The sequence below is a fragment of the Clarias gariepinus genome, chromosome 15 (assembly GCF_024256425.1).
Source record: "Clarias gariepinus isolate MV-2021 ecotype Netherlands chromosome 15, CGAR_prim_01v2, whole genome shotgun sequence".
Lineage (NCBI taxonomy): Eukaryota > Metazoa > Chordata > Actinopteri > Siluriformes > Clariidae > Clarias > Clarias gariepinus.
In genome coordinates, this window is record NC_071114.1 from 22,577,508 (window position 1) to 22,596,994 (window position 19,487).

At 36.4% G+C, this 19,487-nt stretch overlaps 1 protein-coding gene across 1 annotated transcript; it reads right to left on the bottom strand.

Annotated features, from left to right (window-relative positions):
* Positions 1–478: 478 nt before the first annotated feature.
* On the bottom strand, positions 479–19,131 carry mrps11 (mitochondrial ribosomal protein S11). Its single transcript, XM_053512533.1, has 6 exons — positions 18,957–19,131; positions 17,237–17,353; positions 15,115–15,213; positions 14,076–14,205; positions 9,289–9,354; positions 479–818 (listed from the first exon to the last, which is right to left on the bottom strand). The coding sequence occupies exons 1-6, from the start codon at positions 19,040–19,042 to the stop codon at positions 711–713; spliced, it is 606 nt and encodes a 201-aa protein (XP_053368508.1). The 5' UTR covers positions 19,043–19,131; the 3' UTR covers positions 479–710.
* Positions 19,132–19,487: the final 356 nt, after the last annotated feature.

Sequence of the window (19,487 nt, forward strand, 5' to 3'; positions counted from 1 at the left end):
AGTGCACGCTGAAAGCCGGTTAGCAATGAAAAGCAGATGTGTGTTGCAGGCCTGACCTCGGTTGCCATGGGTACGAGGGACAGGCTCGTATTCAACCGCCCGCCCGAGTCCTTGCTAATTGCTGTCGCTATGGCAACGAAGCACCTGATGTAACACTAGGAAAGGGCAATAACCTTACAACAGTCCATTTATTTATAGGGAGCTATTCTGCACTGCGCCTCTCACTCAGAAATGGGGAAAACGGACTTGAGAAGCAGATCTGACATATCTAATACCAGTGATGCAAAAAAAAAAAAAAAAAAAAAAAGACATTCTTAAGTGTGCATTAGACTGATGGGTACCATTGTTCGAACTGAACAAGCATCAAAAGGTGCCTTTCGCCCATTTTCTATAACTAGCACCTTCATATTGCAGTGATGACTGTCTTTATCATGCACACAATTATACCTACTAAAGATATGTGACAATGTAAAAAGAACGACAAAGTTAACTCTTTAATTTCATTGGTTTAATATGTTACAAAAAAAGAAGAAAAAAAAAACAACAACAAAGAAGCCACAAAAAAAATCTAACAATGTACCCCTTATAGTTACATGAAGTGTGATACGTCATACTGTGCAAAGGAAATGAGCAATGTGTTCAGCTCCTCCGCTCAGACTGCAGGCTCAGCTGTTGATGCTTTCGGCACAGACGGACTGGATTACTGGGGTTTACATCCTCCGAGCTTTACGAGGCCGACAGCCATTGTGTGGAACCGGCGTGTTATCAGTGATGGACACAATCTCTAGTCCTCCCATGGTTAACCCTTTAATTGCAGACTGAACACAGAAACAGGAAAGACCTGAAACACCTGGTAAACATTTACAGTAACAACGCTTTTCTTCATGCTGTAACATGCCACAACCTCGCTACTTTATCACGTAGGGCTAACCCGAATTAGTTGAATATGATCACTGTCAAACTAATAATTTCTTTTTACATGTTTACACCAGATCAACAGTATTTGTGTTTAAAAATGCTGACAAAAGAAATGAAAAAGACAAAACGATTCAACTGGCACACATACCTAGATCAGTTTATTTTTTTAAATATCTCATTTCACCTGTCATTGTTGCATAACAACTGAAATAAGTTCCACTGTCTCACTGTATGCCATTTCATAAGTTTCCTAAATGTACACAAAGTATTCTTGACATAAAGTACTAGTTTTTTATTTGAACCATAACTTGTGTAATGTTTTTTTTAGACATGGTATCTTGGCAGATGATTCTGTGCAATACTTTAGTAATAGTTTTCATATGCATGTCTAATTTCAGTTTATTCGCACCACTACTTTGAACAGTGTTACTAATTACCGGATGTACTTCAAAATAAATGTGTAGAAAATACAGGTTCATAGAAAAAGCAGGTTTGCAAAAAGCTATGTGGGCCACTGGACATACATTATGTTCTTAAACTTGTGGACGAATTAAGATGGATGTTTTAAACATCAAGTTAACGCTCTCTGTAAATGTAAACCACTACACATAATGTTAATTATAAATAATGTGTTAATGCCCCTTCCCAGACAAATTATTAAGGCTTCAGAACATCTATACACCTTTACTCTCATAAGACATTTGTGATAGGATGTGTGCCTTAACTCAATATTTCTTAAACAACAATCTACCTCCTAGACAAATAACCCATAAATAAATTTCTTTACATTAAAGATTACGTTAACATAATTGTTTTTCTTTGAATCTATGTATAAACAATCATATCAAAATCACTGAAAGCTAGAAAGTGTCCTTAATGAATGTTTTCCTCCTCCCATGCTTCTCAATGCTGGGAATGAGGAGCCCCAGGGGCCTGTGATGTATAAGGGTGAATTACTTATACACTACATCAATTGGTATAAATGCTGTTGCAGTTATTATCTAATTATCACAGTTGTAAGCCATAGTTGTATGAAAAACATTTTTCTCCATGATAAAACATGTAAAAGTATAAACAATCTAATTGTAGTTTTAAAATTTAAATCAGTAAATGATATTAAAGTGATGCACACTGTTTCAAATCTACATTTAGATGAGTAAAAAAGTTGAGAAATGAAAAGCTCTAATAGTGAAATTAAAAGACCATGATGGCAGGTGTTTGCATGTTGTTCTTCAAATTAAATCTGTGCCATGGTGATAAGGAGACTTGGGCTGCAAAAAAATTTGAAGTACCTCCGCTCTATGCACGTTAAAAATAAAAGAAAAATGGCTACGGTGGACTGGACAGGATTTGAGAGTTAAAGGGCTTGTTGCTGAAACCATTGGGATCAATTTGCAGAAGCTGGGAATTAAGTACTCCACATTTGAATGTATTGCCTAAACATAATGTAAGCGTCTACTGCCTTGTCAGAAATTGCCATCATTTTTTAAGCTTCGAACTAGCCAGGAATGCTTTTGGTCCCTACTCTTATGGTGTGTAATAAACGTATATAAAGTGATACCAATTTTAAATATATATCTTGTGACTGAAATGGTGATGCATTGCCTTTTAGTTGTATAAAGTCTCGGGTAAAGTCTAAAGCTTGGGCTGCAGCAGTGTCTATGCAGTGCTTCACATATTCTCACTGTGCCCATTTGGGTTTCCTCTAGTTTCTCTGGTATCCTCTAATCTGCAGAAAAACCTTTCCTGTGAATTGGGGACTTAAAATTGGCCCTGTGTGTGAGCGATGTCCCATTCCAGGTGTATTCCTGCCTCACACCTTAAGTTCGTGCGACATGCTCCGTATACACAGCAGCTCCAACCAAGACAAAATGATTACTGAAGATTAACATTCATTCACTGGTCGATCTTAAGCATCATCCTTATTACATTTTACCTACCAGGTAACCATCAGGACTATATTCAAACCACCTGAGGTTTGAGTCCACGTTAGCCATTACTCTAGGCTCCACGCTGGCAAGTCCGGGCTAACATTAGCTTTAATACATTACAATTCTAGATGTTTTGTGAATATTCTGGGGTGAAAAAAAGAGAGGCATGGAGGTCTTAAAAGCCTGTGGTTGCCTGCGGCTCTGAAGGAGCTCATTATATTCTCGCCCTGCCTTAATGTCCACCCCCCCCAGCTTCCACTCGACAGCCAGGAAACCTGCTGCGGGCAATCAGGTCGACGGTCAGGCTCATATTATTTATTGAAAAATTAGCATTCATAAAAACCACTTTGCCTTACAGGGCATGAGGGTAAAAAAAGGAATGAGACAGGCATTGATGTCATGGACAGATTATGCCAAACAAAACAAGATTTTGGTTAATAAAACACATTAGATGAACAGCGTTAGTGTCGGGTGCACAATGCAGTGAAACATGTTGAGATGCAGGTCCATTTTAGTCAACACTTTTCTATTTGCAAGTATAATCTTTGAATAGTTAAATCTCTGCAAAATTGTTTGTGATTTAAAACTCACTAAAGTTGTTTTATTACCACCTCTTCTTATTCCAATCCCCCCAGTTATCTTTTTTTTTTTCTCTTTTCCTTACCACCAACAATCCAATCTGATGATACGAAGCTGAAGGTAAAAGTATTTTATGGGGAATGAATTTTTTTTTCTAATCTTATGTAAAGTAAAAAAATTCATTTGTTTAAAATATGAAAGAAAAAAAAAGCATTTTTATCATTTACATACATCATAAGTACACATTATCACAAAACTAACCAAAATTTAAAAAGTGAATTACAACTTTTTTTTTTTTATGTAATTTAAATTTCCTTTGTCACTTCCTTATTTTTGTCTACCTAGATTATCATTTAATGTTGGTACATCTTGTTACTTCCTCCAAGTTACTCGTTACTGCTTATACCAGCTATTTTAAATAGAAAGAAACTGTGTAGACTAAATTTTGATCGACCAGTGTGCAGAGTACTTATGATTATATATAAACATTAATTCAGCACCACCAAAAACTACCAGGAGAAAAAGACAGAAAATGTAGACAAACGTATTCAGTAAAATACAAACGATAAAAAAAACTCAAAATGATACATGACCAAATAATAATTCTAAGAAATGCATCCATTCGTCTGTACGACTTTTAGTTTTGTAATTTGAATGCTAAATGCTAATTGACAGAAAGTGGTGATAAACGATGATCACAGCTCATAGTTAATAAAATCTGCACTGTTTTAATCACATTTATCAAATCAAATGGCTGCTTATCACTCGTTTATTTCATTGCATTTTGATTAGCACTAATTTTACTTCACATTGCATTTTTTATGTCAAATTTTTGATTTTTTTGTTAGTTTCACACATCCTAGCATTGTGCTCTTTTTATAAGTAAACAAAAACAAAAGTAGGCTGCTCGGATTTTTAGGTCAAAGTATTTTTGCCAGTGTGATGTAAAATAGATATATTTAAAGAAGAAACTCTGGAAAAGGCATCTTTACTCACATGTCAATCATGTAGTTTGTCAATTCAAGCTTCTGTTTTTTGGTACTAATATTGAGGCAGAGTAGCCTACACTAAAATAAAGATCTATATTTGTTTAAATTTTCACTAGCAAGCAACAAAGCTACAGTTAATTGTTCATTTTCTACGTATCTGTAGCAACACAGTCACTTCTTGGACCCATTCTTTGGAGTGTATGGTATAACTATTTTTACTAACTTCAGTTCTTACCTGCAATTAGTTCATATTTACTGTTTGCCCCACACAATAACATAAAATAAAATCTTTTTATCTTATCCTTTTATATACACCATTAAATTAAATGTCTTCATATTGTATCACTACACAGTTACATTTGATGGTGTATATAAAAGGACAAGATGAAACAAGATTTTCCTTCATGTTATTGTGTGTGGCAAAAAGTAAATATGAATTAATTGCAAGTAGGCACTAAATGCTATGGGTAGAAAACTGAAAAAAATAGTTACATTAATAGTTACATAACTATGAGCTGTGATCATTTATCACCACTTTGTCATTTAGCATTCAAATAAAACTAGACGTTGTACAAAAGGATGGATGTAATTCTTAGAATTACTATTTGGTCATGTATCATTTGAGTTATTTTTGTCGTTTGTGTTCGAGATTGCTGGAGGATAGTATAGCTGGCTAGTACAGCTTGTTTATTTTATAGAAAACCTTTTATAAAAACATTTTGATTCTTAGGTAATGCTACAGTTATCCATACCTGTGAGCCTAGACAGCAGACTGGACTCTTGGTATGACCTCTCGGAGGAGGCAAAGGATGGTTATCATAGCGAAACTGGCTGATTTGTATTACAGCATTTTGCAAATGCCCTTATTCACAGCGACTTACATTTTAAATCTGAACAATTAAGGGTTAAGAGCCTTGCTTAAGGGCCTGACAGTGGTAACTTTAAGGTTCTGACACCTTAACCAATGAGCTACCCCTGCACCTGATTTTACGGCTCACTGAGATTGACCGGAATTGAGCAGCCATACTGTTTATTCAGACTCTATAACCCATAAATAGGACAATTATGTATGAACAATATAAACTTGTAAACAATCTCAAAGATAATTTCCATCATATGCACCTTAGTAAGGTAAGCACTTTGGTCACTGGTGATTTTCCACATTAGGCACATACACTGTAAAACACTTGCTCGAAAGGAAACCTTTTTTTTTTACAATATTAAATGGTTTCTTGCCATCAGCTTTAGACAGAAAACAGCAGTGAGCACAGAAAACATGTCGATAATTAACGCTTTATCTCTAATAGGTGCCTTTGTATCATGCTAATTTCTCAATCGACATCAAGTCCACTTAATTTTCAGTTAATTCCTTTCACTGCCACCACCAACAAAAACACTGACTGTACTGAATACATCCCGAATATTTTCAACATCTAAAACTGCAGCCAATCGCCCAAAATATTTAACCAAACCAGTGTCAACAGAGTCAACTTATTTAAGGATAAAATTAAAGACAAAAACAATTGAACATCTACAGGAGGCAGAAGGATGTAATGACATTCATCATTACATAGTGATGCACACCTTTGGTTTCTTTTCAGGAATTCATTTTGGATCACAGTCCTGTTGCATGAGCAGACAAGCTTTTTTCCATACACCACAGAATTCACCCTGCTGTCACTGTCACAGGCCAACTCCACTAACAGCTACACATGCCCAAGCAATGGTTCACAGATGGTGGTACTCTTTGGATTGGGAGTTCACTTTTTCCCCTGCCTAAACCCTTTAGTTTTCCAATCATCTTAATACAATTGCAAGTTTCTGGCTTCTAAACAGGCATCTTTTTATGACACTGTAATCAGCCTGCTGTAATTAGCCTGCTTTATGACACGCTTCCATTTGGTGGAGCATCAGCCCAGTATCTGATGCATCAGATTATGTTTTGGATGGATTTCTCTTCTAGTGGATCACTAATAGTCTGTTAAACTCAGTCTGCTTCCAAATTAATCTGGTGATACCAATGATAGGTAAACGACCCAAGTCTGCTTTCCTAGAATTATCTGATAATGAGGACTGAACCTGAGAAATTTCACTGGTCCACTGTGCATCATATGATGCAGAAGAGACAGCAGACGTGCGGTGGTGAGAAAACGTTCTAGGTACGTCACGCACGTTAGTTAGCACGGCACTGGATGAAAAAAAAAACTAAATACCTAATGTCATTAATAAATTTAACATTACCAAATTAAATGTTAAATTTAATGAGTTTCCAAGGACATTCACTATGGACAGAGCAAGAGAGCACAGAAATGCACGAGATAGCCCAGTGGGGCTACATTCAATAAGAAGAGCTTTTTTAAACCGTTCATGACCGTCCAACAGATGAACTGACCTCATGTTTTGGAGCGTTCTCGTTACTGAATGCAGCCCCGTATTATAATGCACTGTATAGGCAGGCAGCGCAAAAGAGGGGAGAGTCTATCGAAGGATTAAAGACTGCTGCTTGCGTTTTACTTTCTATTTTATTTATTTTTTATAGGGGGCAGTCATTATGGTGATAAAAGTTAGTTGCAAATTAAAAACATTAGGCGCAAGTTTAGAGTAATTAATTGGTGATGAAAAGCAGAAGCATATCGGTCATTTGGTGCACAACTACATATATAGCGTACAAGAAGGTTTATTTTAATCACATTTTAACCCAACTCGGATAGGTAAAGACAAATTTGCAATGGTTGGAGGCATTATCTAAAATTTTTTTTTTTAAATTGCAATTGTAATAACCTTTCACCGAATGTTGATACTCATTTTAAATACATTATTATTTGGCTCAGGTCAAATCTAATGCATGACTCCTGCTCTAGAAGATTAACTACTGAGGTCAACCAGTGGATCCTTTCTCTTTAATTTAACAGTCAGTTCAAAAAACCTGTTATGTTACCATGATTTCTGCAATTAATTTATTCTGATTATAATGATGTTCTGCTTTACCCTCAGAAACATGTTTTTTGACCTCTCAATTGGCAGGTTTTTGAAAAAGTCATTTTAATGGAAATGAGTTACTGGCAGTGAAATACGCAAACATTATCTGATGTTGGACATCAACAACAGAGCCAGAAACGTGCTTGTTGTTGGTACTGACTCATGCACACTGTGAGTGCCAAATGCAGCAAACACACACCTGACGGATAAAAACAGCCATGAACTGATCCATAAGAACATGCATAAATTCTAAATGCTTTTAAAACGTGTTTTCAATATGAACTTTCATTTAAAGGGGTAATGTTATTTTAAAAACTGAAAGTCTGTGTCATTCGAGGTTTGCAGACAAGCTGAAGGCACTGTAGTAGTCCAAATATTCGTCTTTAAATTACTTTCCTTCTCCTTGTTCCGTCAGTTTTTTTTATTTACCTAAAACACCCCTCCCATCTCTTCACAAATTTCTGCCATTCATGTAAAGCATCAACCCAACACAGTGCTCTCTTTACATTTTCAAGGCCATAACTGATGTGCTGCTATATGGTTTATTTTCTCCTCCTATTCACCAAATGAAACTTGTTTTAACTCACAACATCCTTCAATTCTCAGGCAAGTGCTACCATGCTGTTATGCTAGACAGCATGATGCTTATTTGTACACCTTGAGTCTGTCCCTTATAACTGGTTTTGGTCTTACCCTTAGGTTTCATATATGGGTGCTCCTTAAAATGTAGGTATATACAGGATGTTCCAAAAGGTAGAAAACACCATGAGAATAAAACTACATAGACTTATTTTTTGGTATTCATCAGTTACAATACATAGCCAAACATGTCCATGCTTACGCATTATGCTTTTTCTCAGTTATTTGCTCAACATATTCCCATTGGTCTATAGCTTTCAGATACCATATAGCCTATAATTTATCCCAACCAACCGTTCATTTATAATGGTTTGGCATTTTCTATATACTTAAAATGACAATCCAAATTACATTGTTTCCGGGAAACCTTGTTAAAAGTTCTGTGGTACATAGTTAAAATGTTAAGCTAAGTGTTTATATACGTAGTAGCAGCAACAACAAATTGTTATCGTAGGATTTTGTGTTTAAAAAAAAAAATAATCACAGAAGAACATGCATTACAAACTGTTTAAAAGCTAAAATAAAGAGTAATTTAATAACTTCTTTTAATTTTATGCCATGGCTGTTCCTTTAATTAATCTGTCTCACAAGCAAGCGTAGATTCTGGTCAACAAGCAATAACTGAGTATATATGTCTCAGTGCGTGTTTAACTGAAGTGCTCAAACACTAAAGGTTATCTACAATGCTCCATGTAAACTCCTATAGTGTGCAGGTAATTCACAGCACATTTTGCTCAGTTTTCATAACCACTCTCATTGGCACTGCTTGTAACTGCAAAAGATGACAACACTATGCACACTATGTCATTTATATTTTATTTTAAAATTGATCTTTATGTTAAAGTTCACATGACTACGTTAGGGATGGTAATGTAAAAATCATGAAATGCTCCACCCTCCCAAGTGCTTGGAGCTATCTAGCTTAGCTCAACCGCCATGTCTCTACAAGAATTTAATCTCTGCAGTAATACAATCTACAAATCTATAAATCATTAAATAAATGTGGTATAATAATATCACATCACCCAGCATGTTTTAAAGTTATTCACATATGGGAACACTAATTATTACTAGAATGATATATGTATAACCCCCCCCCCATGTTTTTTTTTTTTCATCACTAGGGGCTGTAACCATGGTAACTCAAGTTAATCATCTCTGAATACAGCCCAACATTTATAAAGTTTTGGAACACTACATATAGACCGTTAACATGAACAAACATCTTATTGTCCAGAAATAGGAATACTCACCAAGCGCCCTGGACCAAGTCCTTTCACAAGGACGCGCACAAACGTCACCCCCTTCGCCTGTGCCTTCTGTTACAAGAAAACAAATCACAAAATAAGGCATTTGTTCTATTAAAGGCTAATAAATGACAGGAGCAAAACAAAACCATGGGGGTGTGTTGTGAGGGCTTGGGGAGAAAGACTGATTTAGACAATGCTGCTTGTGTCTGCACAGTAAATGAAGGGCTGTAAGAATAAAGTCATGCAGTTATTATCTGTGGAGCTGCGGTGCGGGGTTCTCATTAACTCCCCCACCATAGACACTGATGAAATTACGATCACGCCACTGAGGTAGCTTAGAAGGTAAAACATAAATATAACTGAATGATATTTCTGTCCATCAGCCTAATTGTCTGATTTATGAGTGAATAAACTCAATGTACAGGAAATAGCTTATTAGAAAAAAAAAAAAAAAAAAAAACATGGGCATTTGAAAAACTTGTCTGAGGTACTTCTGTCTGAGCAAAATAATACTGGCAATAATAAATAGAGAAGCACATCTCACAAGGAGGCAAAAGAGAAATACAAGCCTTAATCAGAAAGTCCAGTGCCATTGCTGTGCAATATCTTGTTGGTGAATTGTTATTTATACCACAGAGCTGTTTAGTTCTCAGTTCAGATTGGTCAGAAGGTGTTGATTGATTTTCTCTAACAGCAGATTTGACAACAGTGGTTTATATTCGTGTGCTCATGCTAATGTTATCAACTTATATAGTGTCAACTTACACAGGGGCTTGCTTGGCAGATGAATCAGACATACAGATTAAAAAAAAAATAATTAACTGTTTAGAGCTGCTATAATGTAAATGATAAAACCAGAACAGAATTCTGTATCCCTCCTACCCCCTCAGTTATTCCTCATGCTTTTTAGACAGTGACCCACTTTTTGTATTTTTGTCTCTGTACACCACTACTGTGGATTCGGAATTAAGGAATCAAAATGTAATAACTGAAGAGGGGATTGTAATTGAAGAGGGGACTTACAGCTTTAAGTCATTTAACAAAAACACTGCATTAACCATTTAGGAATTACAGGTACAATACTTATTAAAATCATTTTCACATGCTCAAACGTAACTGAACAAGTAAATAGTTAAAAAGTTTGACAGACAGCTGTGGACTGTTACTTACTTATTTCATGACAAATTGGTTAGAAGGTCTGGTACAGGAATTTAGTTATGAACTTTGGTAGCGTCTGATAGCTGTTAACTCTCAATATACAGTCCAAAAATGTATTGATGGAAGTAAAAGAAGCAATTATTAATATTGGGAAAAAAACAGACTTATCAGAGAGATAGTAGAAAGATTAGAAGTGGTCAAATTAACAATTAGGCATGCTTCTAATGAAAAGGAATATGCTGCTAACCTCAGCAACACCAAAAGGTATGGAAGACAACTTTTGTAAAATTGCGGATTTTTTTCCTTAGTGAAGAAAAACCCATTCACAACATGCGGCCAAGTCAAGAACACTTTGGAGGAAGTAGGATTATCATTGTCAAAATCTACAATCAAGAGACATCTTTATAATGTAAACACAGACAGTTTACCTCAAGATGCAAACCACTGGTAAAACTCCAAAACAGGAAGACCAAAAGCAGACTTTGATAAAAAAAAAATCTAAAACAGCCTGCCCAGTTCTAATAAGAGATTTATCATCGAAAAACATTAAGAGACGATTAAACAAAGAATGTAATTTGACCGGAATGATTGACAGGAAAAAGTATGAAGAAAGAAAAATACAAAAAAAAAACAAAAAAACAACACATCATCAAGCATGGTGGAAGGCACCTGTATGAATTTGGCCTTCATCTGATCAGAAAATGAACAAAACCATGTTAGTTCAACTCTACATGCAAAATAAATATTTATGATCACTCAGTTAAGAAATTAAAAGTTTTTTTATATTTCCTATAAATGGTTCAAATAGTACGTCTGAGTCCAGATGGATAATGACCTGAAAATAAACACAGAGCTTCTTAAGGCAAAGAAATGGAATGTTCTTCAGTGGTCGAGTTAGTTGCATGACCTTAACCAAATTGAGCATGCTGTTCACTTACTGAAGACAAACCGAATGCAGAAAGACCAACAAACAAGCAGCAACCAGAATGGGCTGCAGTAAAGACTGGAAAAAGCAGCTCAAGGAAGGAAATTTAGGTGATGTCCATGGGTTTTAAAAGTATTAAAAAACAATCCTTATAATTATAATTTGTCAAATTACTTTTAAGGCGTGTGAAAATGGAGAAACTTGGCTATAATGGCAAAATGCTTAATGCAATATTTTTGTTAAACCGCTTAAAGACTGTACTTTAATAACATTTTTATTGCTTCATTTCAAATCCACCGTGGTGGTGTAAAACTGTGTTCCTGTCCAATTGCATACTGACCAAACAGTATTTCTCTCTGTTAAACACCTAATACTTTATGAAAATATATATATTTAGCCCAGAATGCTTAAAATACTCAAGGTAAACTGTCTTCCAAACAAATTTCCATCAAGAATAGAGAAATCTGGTTTTGATAAAATTTTTTAAATGCTAAAATATACTGTATATTTGTTTGAGAGTTTTCCTTTGATATAAATGAACAGAACATCAGTCAGTTTGAACTCCAGCTACCACTGGTGATCCCTACATGAGTGCCTCTGACCAATCAGCAGCTCTGCTTTACACTCACATAGGCACACTGCAGGACCCTTCTCTCACCCATTCTCTCCTCTTCATTATTCTCCCCACCTTCTTTCCCTTTCTCACTTAGTTTTTTTTTTCTCTTTCTACCTGCTTATTTGACAGGATTGCTCCCCCCCTCTTTCTGCTTTTCCTTATTTTCCCCCAATCTAGTTCTCGCTCTTTCTCCTTCTTCCTTTTTTGTCTTCCCACCTTCATCAGTTGCTTTCCTTGTTTTCTTTCATCTCTTTTCCTTTTTTCTTACCGTTTCTCTACCATGACCTGTGCTCTTTAATTTATTTACTTTTGCATAGTGCAAAGAATATTATGCCTGCCATGCAGAGTATGCTCTATACATCCATATTATGCAACCCTTTCCAACACCCATTGGGATTGTAATGCAGTGCTTGGCTTGTAGCTAACCATAAACATGGAGTTCTGAATAAACTGTGCAGGATTTCTTTTTCTTTTTTAATTGAAGCCTTAAGTAACTATAAAAAGCATATTGACTTCATACATTGCTAAAAGGAACAGTGATGCCATCCAGTGGACAGCATACTGATCTACAGCTGATTACACATTAAACAGGGTAGATTTTAGGAAATAATCAGAGTTAGCAGAATGGTCAAAGCAGAAAAAGAGCAACGTCCTGTGTTTTTTTTTTCCTTTCAGAAACAAGAGTGTTTTAAACATTCAATGTAAACTTGGACCATGTTTATTTAACTTTTAAATATGCACATGTATGTAGTGCTTCACCTAGCATACAAGTTTTTTTCCTTCATGGCTAAAGGGCTTTTTTTGTGAAATAAACACACAAAGTGCAAAAATACAAGCAAGACTACAAAAGCAGACATCTTTATACAAACTCAACAGTGAATCTGACTGGTTTACATCTGCTTTCCTTTGTATCACTTTACTGGCAGTACAATTTATTATTTATATTTATTATTTTTTTATTTATTTATATTTATTATTTGTATATACATACACACACACAACTATAGATTAGCATTAGGTAACCTCAATACAACCAAACAAAAATTGCATGTTGTACAAAAAACAACATATACCCATTGTTTATTTATTTAACAAAAATTAAGCTAAAAAAAAATTATAAATAAAATGTGTGCAATACCAAGTATCCCCTTACTGCTTCTACAGGATTTAAAATGTGCTGCTAATCATCAGCCATTAATTAACTGATGAGCAGCAGATGTGCAGACCTCTATAAAGCAGAAGTTTGGGTAGTTTGCTGGTCTGGAACATTCATGTGTGTGTTAAAACAATGCCAAGAGGAAAAGACATAAGCAACTGTAAAGCAATTGTTGCTGCACATCAATTTACATTTAAATTTATGGGATCGAGGAGATGCCCTTATCTAGAGCAACTTACATTTTTGTCTCATTGTACATCTGAGCAGTTGAGGGTTAAGACTGGCCAAAAAGTGGCGCTTGGGTGGTGCTGGGTGGAAAGCATTTAAGACAGTTGGCAATCTTCAAAGGAGTGGACGTTCCAGCAAATTCACCTCAACGCCAGACTGTTCAGTACTCAGGAAAATACAAAAATAACCCCAAGAGCTACATTTCAGACACTACAGGGCTCACCGTGCATGTTAAATTAGAAAAAGCTTGAACAAGCATGGTTCGTTTAAAAGCATTGCCAAGAGACAACACTTATTGTCTAAAAATAACATGAAGAAACTTCTCAGATCCACTGTCAAGCACGGTAGTAAAAAGGTGATAATTTGGGATTGTTTTGCAGTCACAGGACCTGGATACCTTGCAGTCACTGAGTTGACCATGAACTCCTCTGTATTCTAAAGTATTCTAAAGGCAAATGTAAAGCCATCTGTCTGACAGCTAAAACTTTAACGAAATTGGCTCATTAAATAAAAGACTACTACTTTAGAATGGCTGAAAAAAAAAAAAAAAGAATTAGACACATGTAGGCCAAACCCAAGTACAAGAGAGCAATACTAGGTACCCCTCTCTGACCTGCTTGTGATTTGCACATTATGGCAAAATACGTAAAATGTTCAAGAGTCTAGATCAAACTAACTGAGGCAATTACATTTTGACCTGATCTTACCGCAGCAGCCGAGATGCCAGTGGTCTGGGCTGCAATAGGAGTAGACTTTTTAATATTACGGAAGCCCTCTGTCCCACACGAGTTTCTGGCCATGGACTGACCCTCACTGTCCGTCACCTGGATGTGAGTGCTGGAGAAGAGAAGAAGAATATGATCAGAGGTTTTGTTTCAGAGCCGCGTTTCAACTACCCGAGTGTCAAGATACCAACAGAATGCATCACAAACTTAAACAGTGCACATTTATTCATTAAACAAATGCTTTGAGTTGAGCACAGGAGCAGCTGTGTGTTAAGAGTCTTGCTCATGGAGATTTCTGACAGCTCTAGGATTTTAACTGACACTATTCATAAAATGTATAAAATGCAACATAAAATAAAAAAAGATGATCTGTATCAACCGCTTACGACTATAAGAGGATTAAAAAATGCATGTTATTACATCATTGGTTAAAAAAAAAAAAAAAAAAAATTATATCCTAATATATGAGGTTGGAATTTTGTATATTATACATCAGTTCAGATGGGCTAAATGTCACATCCCAAAAATCACAAAAAGAGTTACATCCCCTATCTTTGAAAACCAAAATACTCCTCTGTCGGTATTGTAATACTACTCAGTGTGCATTATGTGGTTTGGGACACAGCTTTAATTTTTATCTGAATGAGTGTACTAGCAGTCTGGAGAATAATGTGTTCTCCAGGCATTCACATTTTTTTTAAACCAAAGAAAGAACATTTTAAAAAATATTACATTATGTAGCTTTGAAAGATAAAATTCTTCTTTTTCAATGATTTTTGTTTTTAGACATTTAGTTTTTACAAATAAATCAAATTCTGAAAGATAAATAACATAAATCCCAGTCATATAATCTATTTGGTTTCAATAGAAAATGTCTTATTTTGGAAAAAAGAAAAAAAAAAAATCTAAATTGTACCGCAATTAATCATCATAAAAAATATTTTAAGGTTGCTACCTAGACTTTTTTTTACTAGAATCACACATGTCCAAATTGGTATGTACTGAAAATGCAATAACTTACTTGTTATAGGTGGCTTTTATGTGAACTATTGGTAATTCTTCAAACTTTTTGCCACCCCATCTCAAACCACTGTCCTGGCCTGGAAAGGGAGGATAAAAACTGAGAAAAAAAAAAAGAAAGAAATATTATTACACTAAACAGTGATTCTTTAGGCATGCAAGAGGGAAAAAAAGATGCATTGTACCAAACAAACAATAAATCACCATTATTAATATTGTTACATACATTCTACGCAGTCGGTAAGTAACTGGTAATTTTTGACACTGACTTGCACTTTACATCCATTTTTACACCTTATCTTATTTACCAAGTTAAAATGATGTAGCAAAATAAATACCACCTTCAAACTACACATTAATTTGCTAATTTCAGCACTGTTTAATATAGTGCTCATGTAGATATTTATCCTTTGGGGATTTGGGGAGTTTGCATATAAACCAGATAAAAAAAGAAAATGTAAATACAGTGGTGTGAAAAACTATTTGCCCCCTTCCTGATTTCTTATTCTTTTGCATGTTTGTCACACTTAAATGTTTCTGATCATCAAAAACCGTTAACTATTAGTCAAAGATAACATAATTGAACACAAAATGCAGTTTTTAAATGAAGGTTTACGTTATTAAGGGAGAAAAAAAAAACTCAAAATCTACATGGCCCTGTGTGAAAAAGTGATTGCCCCCTTGTTAAAAAATAACTTAACTGTGGTTTATCACACCTGAGTTCAATTTCTGTAGTCACCCCCAGGCCTGATTACTGCCACACCTGTTTCAATCAAGAAATCACTTAAATAGGAGCTACCTGACACAGAGAAGTAGACCAAAAGCTAGACATCATGCCAAGATCCCAAGAAATTCGGGAACAAATGAGAACAAAAGTAATTGAGATCTATCAGTCTGGTAAAGGTTATAAAGCCATTTCTAAAGCTTTGGAACTCCAGCGAACCACAGTGAGAGTCATCATCCACAAATGGCAAAAACATGGAACAGTGGTGAACCTTCCCAGGAGTGGCCGGCCAACCAAAATTACCCCAAGAGCGCAGAGACGACTCATCCGAGAGGCCACAAAAGACCCCAGGACAACATCTAAAGAACTGCAGGCCTCACTTGCCTCAATTAAGGTCAGTGTTCATGACTCCACCATAAGAAAGAGACTGGGCAAAAACGGCCTGCATGGCAGATTTCCAAGGCGCAAACCACTTTAAAGCAAAAAGAACATTAAGGCTCGTCTCAATTTTGCTAAAAAACATCTCAATGATTGCCAAGACTTTTGGGAAAATACCTTGTGGACCGACGAGACAAAAGTTTAACTTTTTGGAAGGTGCGTGTCCCGTGACATCTGGCGTAAAAGTAACACAGCATTTCAGAAAAAGAACATCATACCAACAGTAAAATATGGTGGTGGTAGTGTGATGGTCTGGGGTTGTTTTGCTGCTTCAGGACCTGGTAGGCTTGCTGTGATAGATGGAACCATGAATTCTACTGTCTACCAAAAAATCCTGAAGGAAAATGTCCGGCCATCTGTTCGTCAACTCAAGCTGAAGCGATCTTGGGTGCTGCAGCAGGACAATGACCCAAAACACACCAGCAAATCCACCTCTGAATGGCTGAAGAAAAACAAAATGAAGACTTTGGAGTGGCCTAGTCAAAGTCCTGACCTGAATCCTATTGAGATCCTAAAAAGGCGGTTCATGCTAGAAAACCCTTAAATAAAGCTGAATTACAACAATTCTGCAAAGATGAGTGGGCAAAATTCCTCCAGAGCGCAGTAAAAGACTCGTTGCAAGTTATCGCAAACGCTTGATTGCAGTTATTGCTGCTAAGGGTGGCCCAACCAGTTATTAGGTTCAGGGGGCAATTACTTTTTCACACAAGGCCATGTTGTTTGGATTTTTTTTCTCCCTAAATAATAAAAACCATCATTTAAAAACTGCATTTTGTGTTTACTTGTGTTATCTTTGACTAATAATTAATAGTTTTTCACACCACTGTATATTTATTTTTAAACCCTAAGGACAGGTTTCTGGTCCTTTAAAACGTTCTACCTTTTGCTATTCCTCATGTCAAGTCAACATTGGAGCATTCGGTATCAAATAGGTGATCTCTGTCCTGGGTTATTGACCTACCTGAACTCTTTGGTGCTTTTTGAAGAAGTTGCAGTCGATGTATGTTCTTGCGATTGAGCTTCAGTTTCTTGTAATCGGACAGAACTTAAGTATAGTGTGCGCAAGACATTTCCTCCTCTGCATTAAAAACAAATAGACAATTTCTGTTAAACAGTTCACATTTTGTTAACCATTTCATATCTGGCTTAATGCTCATCCTGTTGGTTTGTATTGTCAAAAGTTTATGGAATCCATGACCATACCATCCATTTAGGCTTTTGAAATGTCACATAGCAGATTTAGTCTGCCTTTGTTCAATATATAATAATAATAATGTTCACTCGTCTGTTAAGGCTTTCCACTAGACTTTGGAGTGTGGTTCTGTATTTGTGCTCATTTGTGCCACAAAAGCATTAGTGAAGTAATGACTTCAGATGCAGACAGCGTTCCAGTTCAACTCAAGGGTGCTCAGTGGGATTGAGATCAGTGCTCTGTGGCAGGACACCTGAGTTCTTCCACACTAACACTGGCATACCATGAACTCATGGAGTTCACTTTGTGTACCGTCATGGTGGAACAGGTTTAAGGTCCTTACAATAGTGTGCTTTAACCTTTGCGGCATCATTTTAAAAACAAACATCTCGGTCTGGTGGCACGGTGGCAAAATGATTAAAACTGTGGTCTGGCACCTCCAGGCCAAGGATTCGATTCCAGGCAAGTTATGTGAAAAAGCAGAGACTTAATGGAAGCAAGATTGTACACAAGTTGAACACAAGATGTTGTATTTGTCATGCATACAATTTCTGCATACAAGACAAATATTAAAATTAAAATTTAAATGTGCATAGTTCCATCCACTTACAGTGGGTCTTTGCTCTGAAATGTTTTAATCTTGTGCTGTGTGTCTTGTCGTAGATGGAGCTGGATAGAAGCCCACTCTCAGACCATGTGCTGCGGTTGCTGGATGATGCCGATTATGACTTGGATCAGGGCTATGGAGGTCGTGATAGCCCAAGACTTAGAGGACAGATGGGAACAAAAACTCAAACTGTTCCAACCGGTGTGGAGATGCTTCAATCAAATGAAAGGGATTTGCAGCAAAACGGGTATGTCTCAGGTCTGTGCGTGTGTAGTTTGCATCTTCTCCCTGTGCTAACCCTTACCCCTGGTGGGTTTCCTTCTGGTAGTCTGGTTTCCTCTTACAGTCCAAATACATGCAGATTGGTTAGGTTTGCTGGCATTTAATTTAATTTTACATGGCATTTGGCAGACACCTCTATCCAGGGCGACTAACATTTACCTCATTATACATCTGAGCAGTTGAGGGCCTTGCTCAAGAGCCAAACAGTGGTAGCTTGACGGTGCTGGGGTTTGAACTTATGACCTTCTGATGCATAGTTGAACAACTCAACCACTGAGCTACCCCTGCAAACTGGTGTTCCCAAATTGCCTGCACAAAAGTGTGTGTGTGTCTGTACGCCCTGTGACGGATTGGCATTGTCCAGGGTTTAACGAATGAATGAACATTTGGATGTGATGGTCAGATATCCACAAACTTTCATAGTGTATATAGTAAGAGATGAGGTCAAGACATGGAGTAATACAGAAATCTCAGTATTACCGCGTGCACTACGTTAAGTTAATTCAGGTCATTTTCCATCACTAGAACCAAACATGCCATAACCCAGCCACCAGACACACGCGCTGCTTATTTAATGCAAACCAAACACACAGCACTTACGTTGTTTTTCCGGATAAAGGCTCGAGAAGCTGCTGACATGCCCCTCTTACGAACGAGGATAAGACAATAGTATTTATTTTATACATTTTATTTTTATGCCATTGACTAACTTAAAACCCAGCTACGACTTATATGTCGCTTAAGTTTTTTCCCTACCCGTTTCACAAAAAGACCCGCCTCCCTGTTTTTGATTGGGTAGTACTCTTCAGCTTTTTGGAACGTAACTGGCTAGTGTCGCGTATTTAGAGGAAGTATATCTGTGATGGCCAATCATAAGCGAGTTGGCGCAGTTTGTCAGAATGCGGGTTGGAGAAATAATAGAACTGCTTGACATTGCGAGGTCGCGTGTGTTTGGACTTTTCCATTGGTTAAAACCTGAGGGGTGATATGTATAACCCGTTACGTACTTTAGGATATTTCGAAAATGCAGCACAGCAATTACAGTTCAATTATACAGTAAAATTACTTATATGCTGTCATATGATAAATTCGTTAATTTCTGTCTCTAATATATAAGCATAAAAAAACAGT

What these genes read in the sequence shown, in the direction of transcription:
- mrps11 (XM_053512533.1), bottom strand. Translation starts at nt 19,042, where the DNA reads ATGTATAAAATAAATACTATTGTCTTATCCTCGTTCGTAAGAGGGGCA. An exon ending in CCTTTATCCGGAAAAACAAC is followed by an intron (nt 17,354 to 18,956) that starts GTAAGTGCTGTG and finishes TTTTTAATGCAG; the next exon opens with AGGAGGAAATGTCTTGCGCA. An exon ending in GACTTGGTCCAGGGCGCTTG is followed by an intron (nt 819 to 9,288) that starts GTGAGTATTCCT and finishes TTCTGTGTTCAG; the next exon opens with TCTGCAATTAAAGGGTTAAC.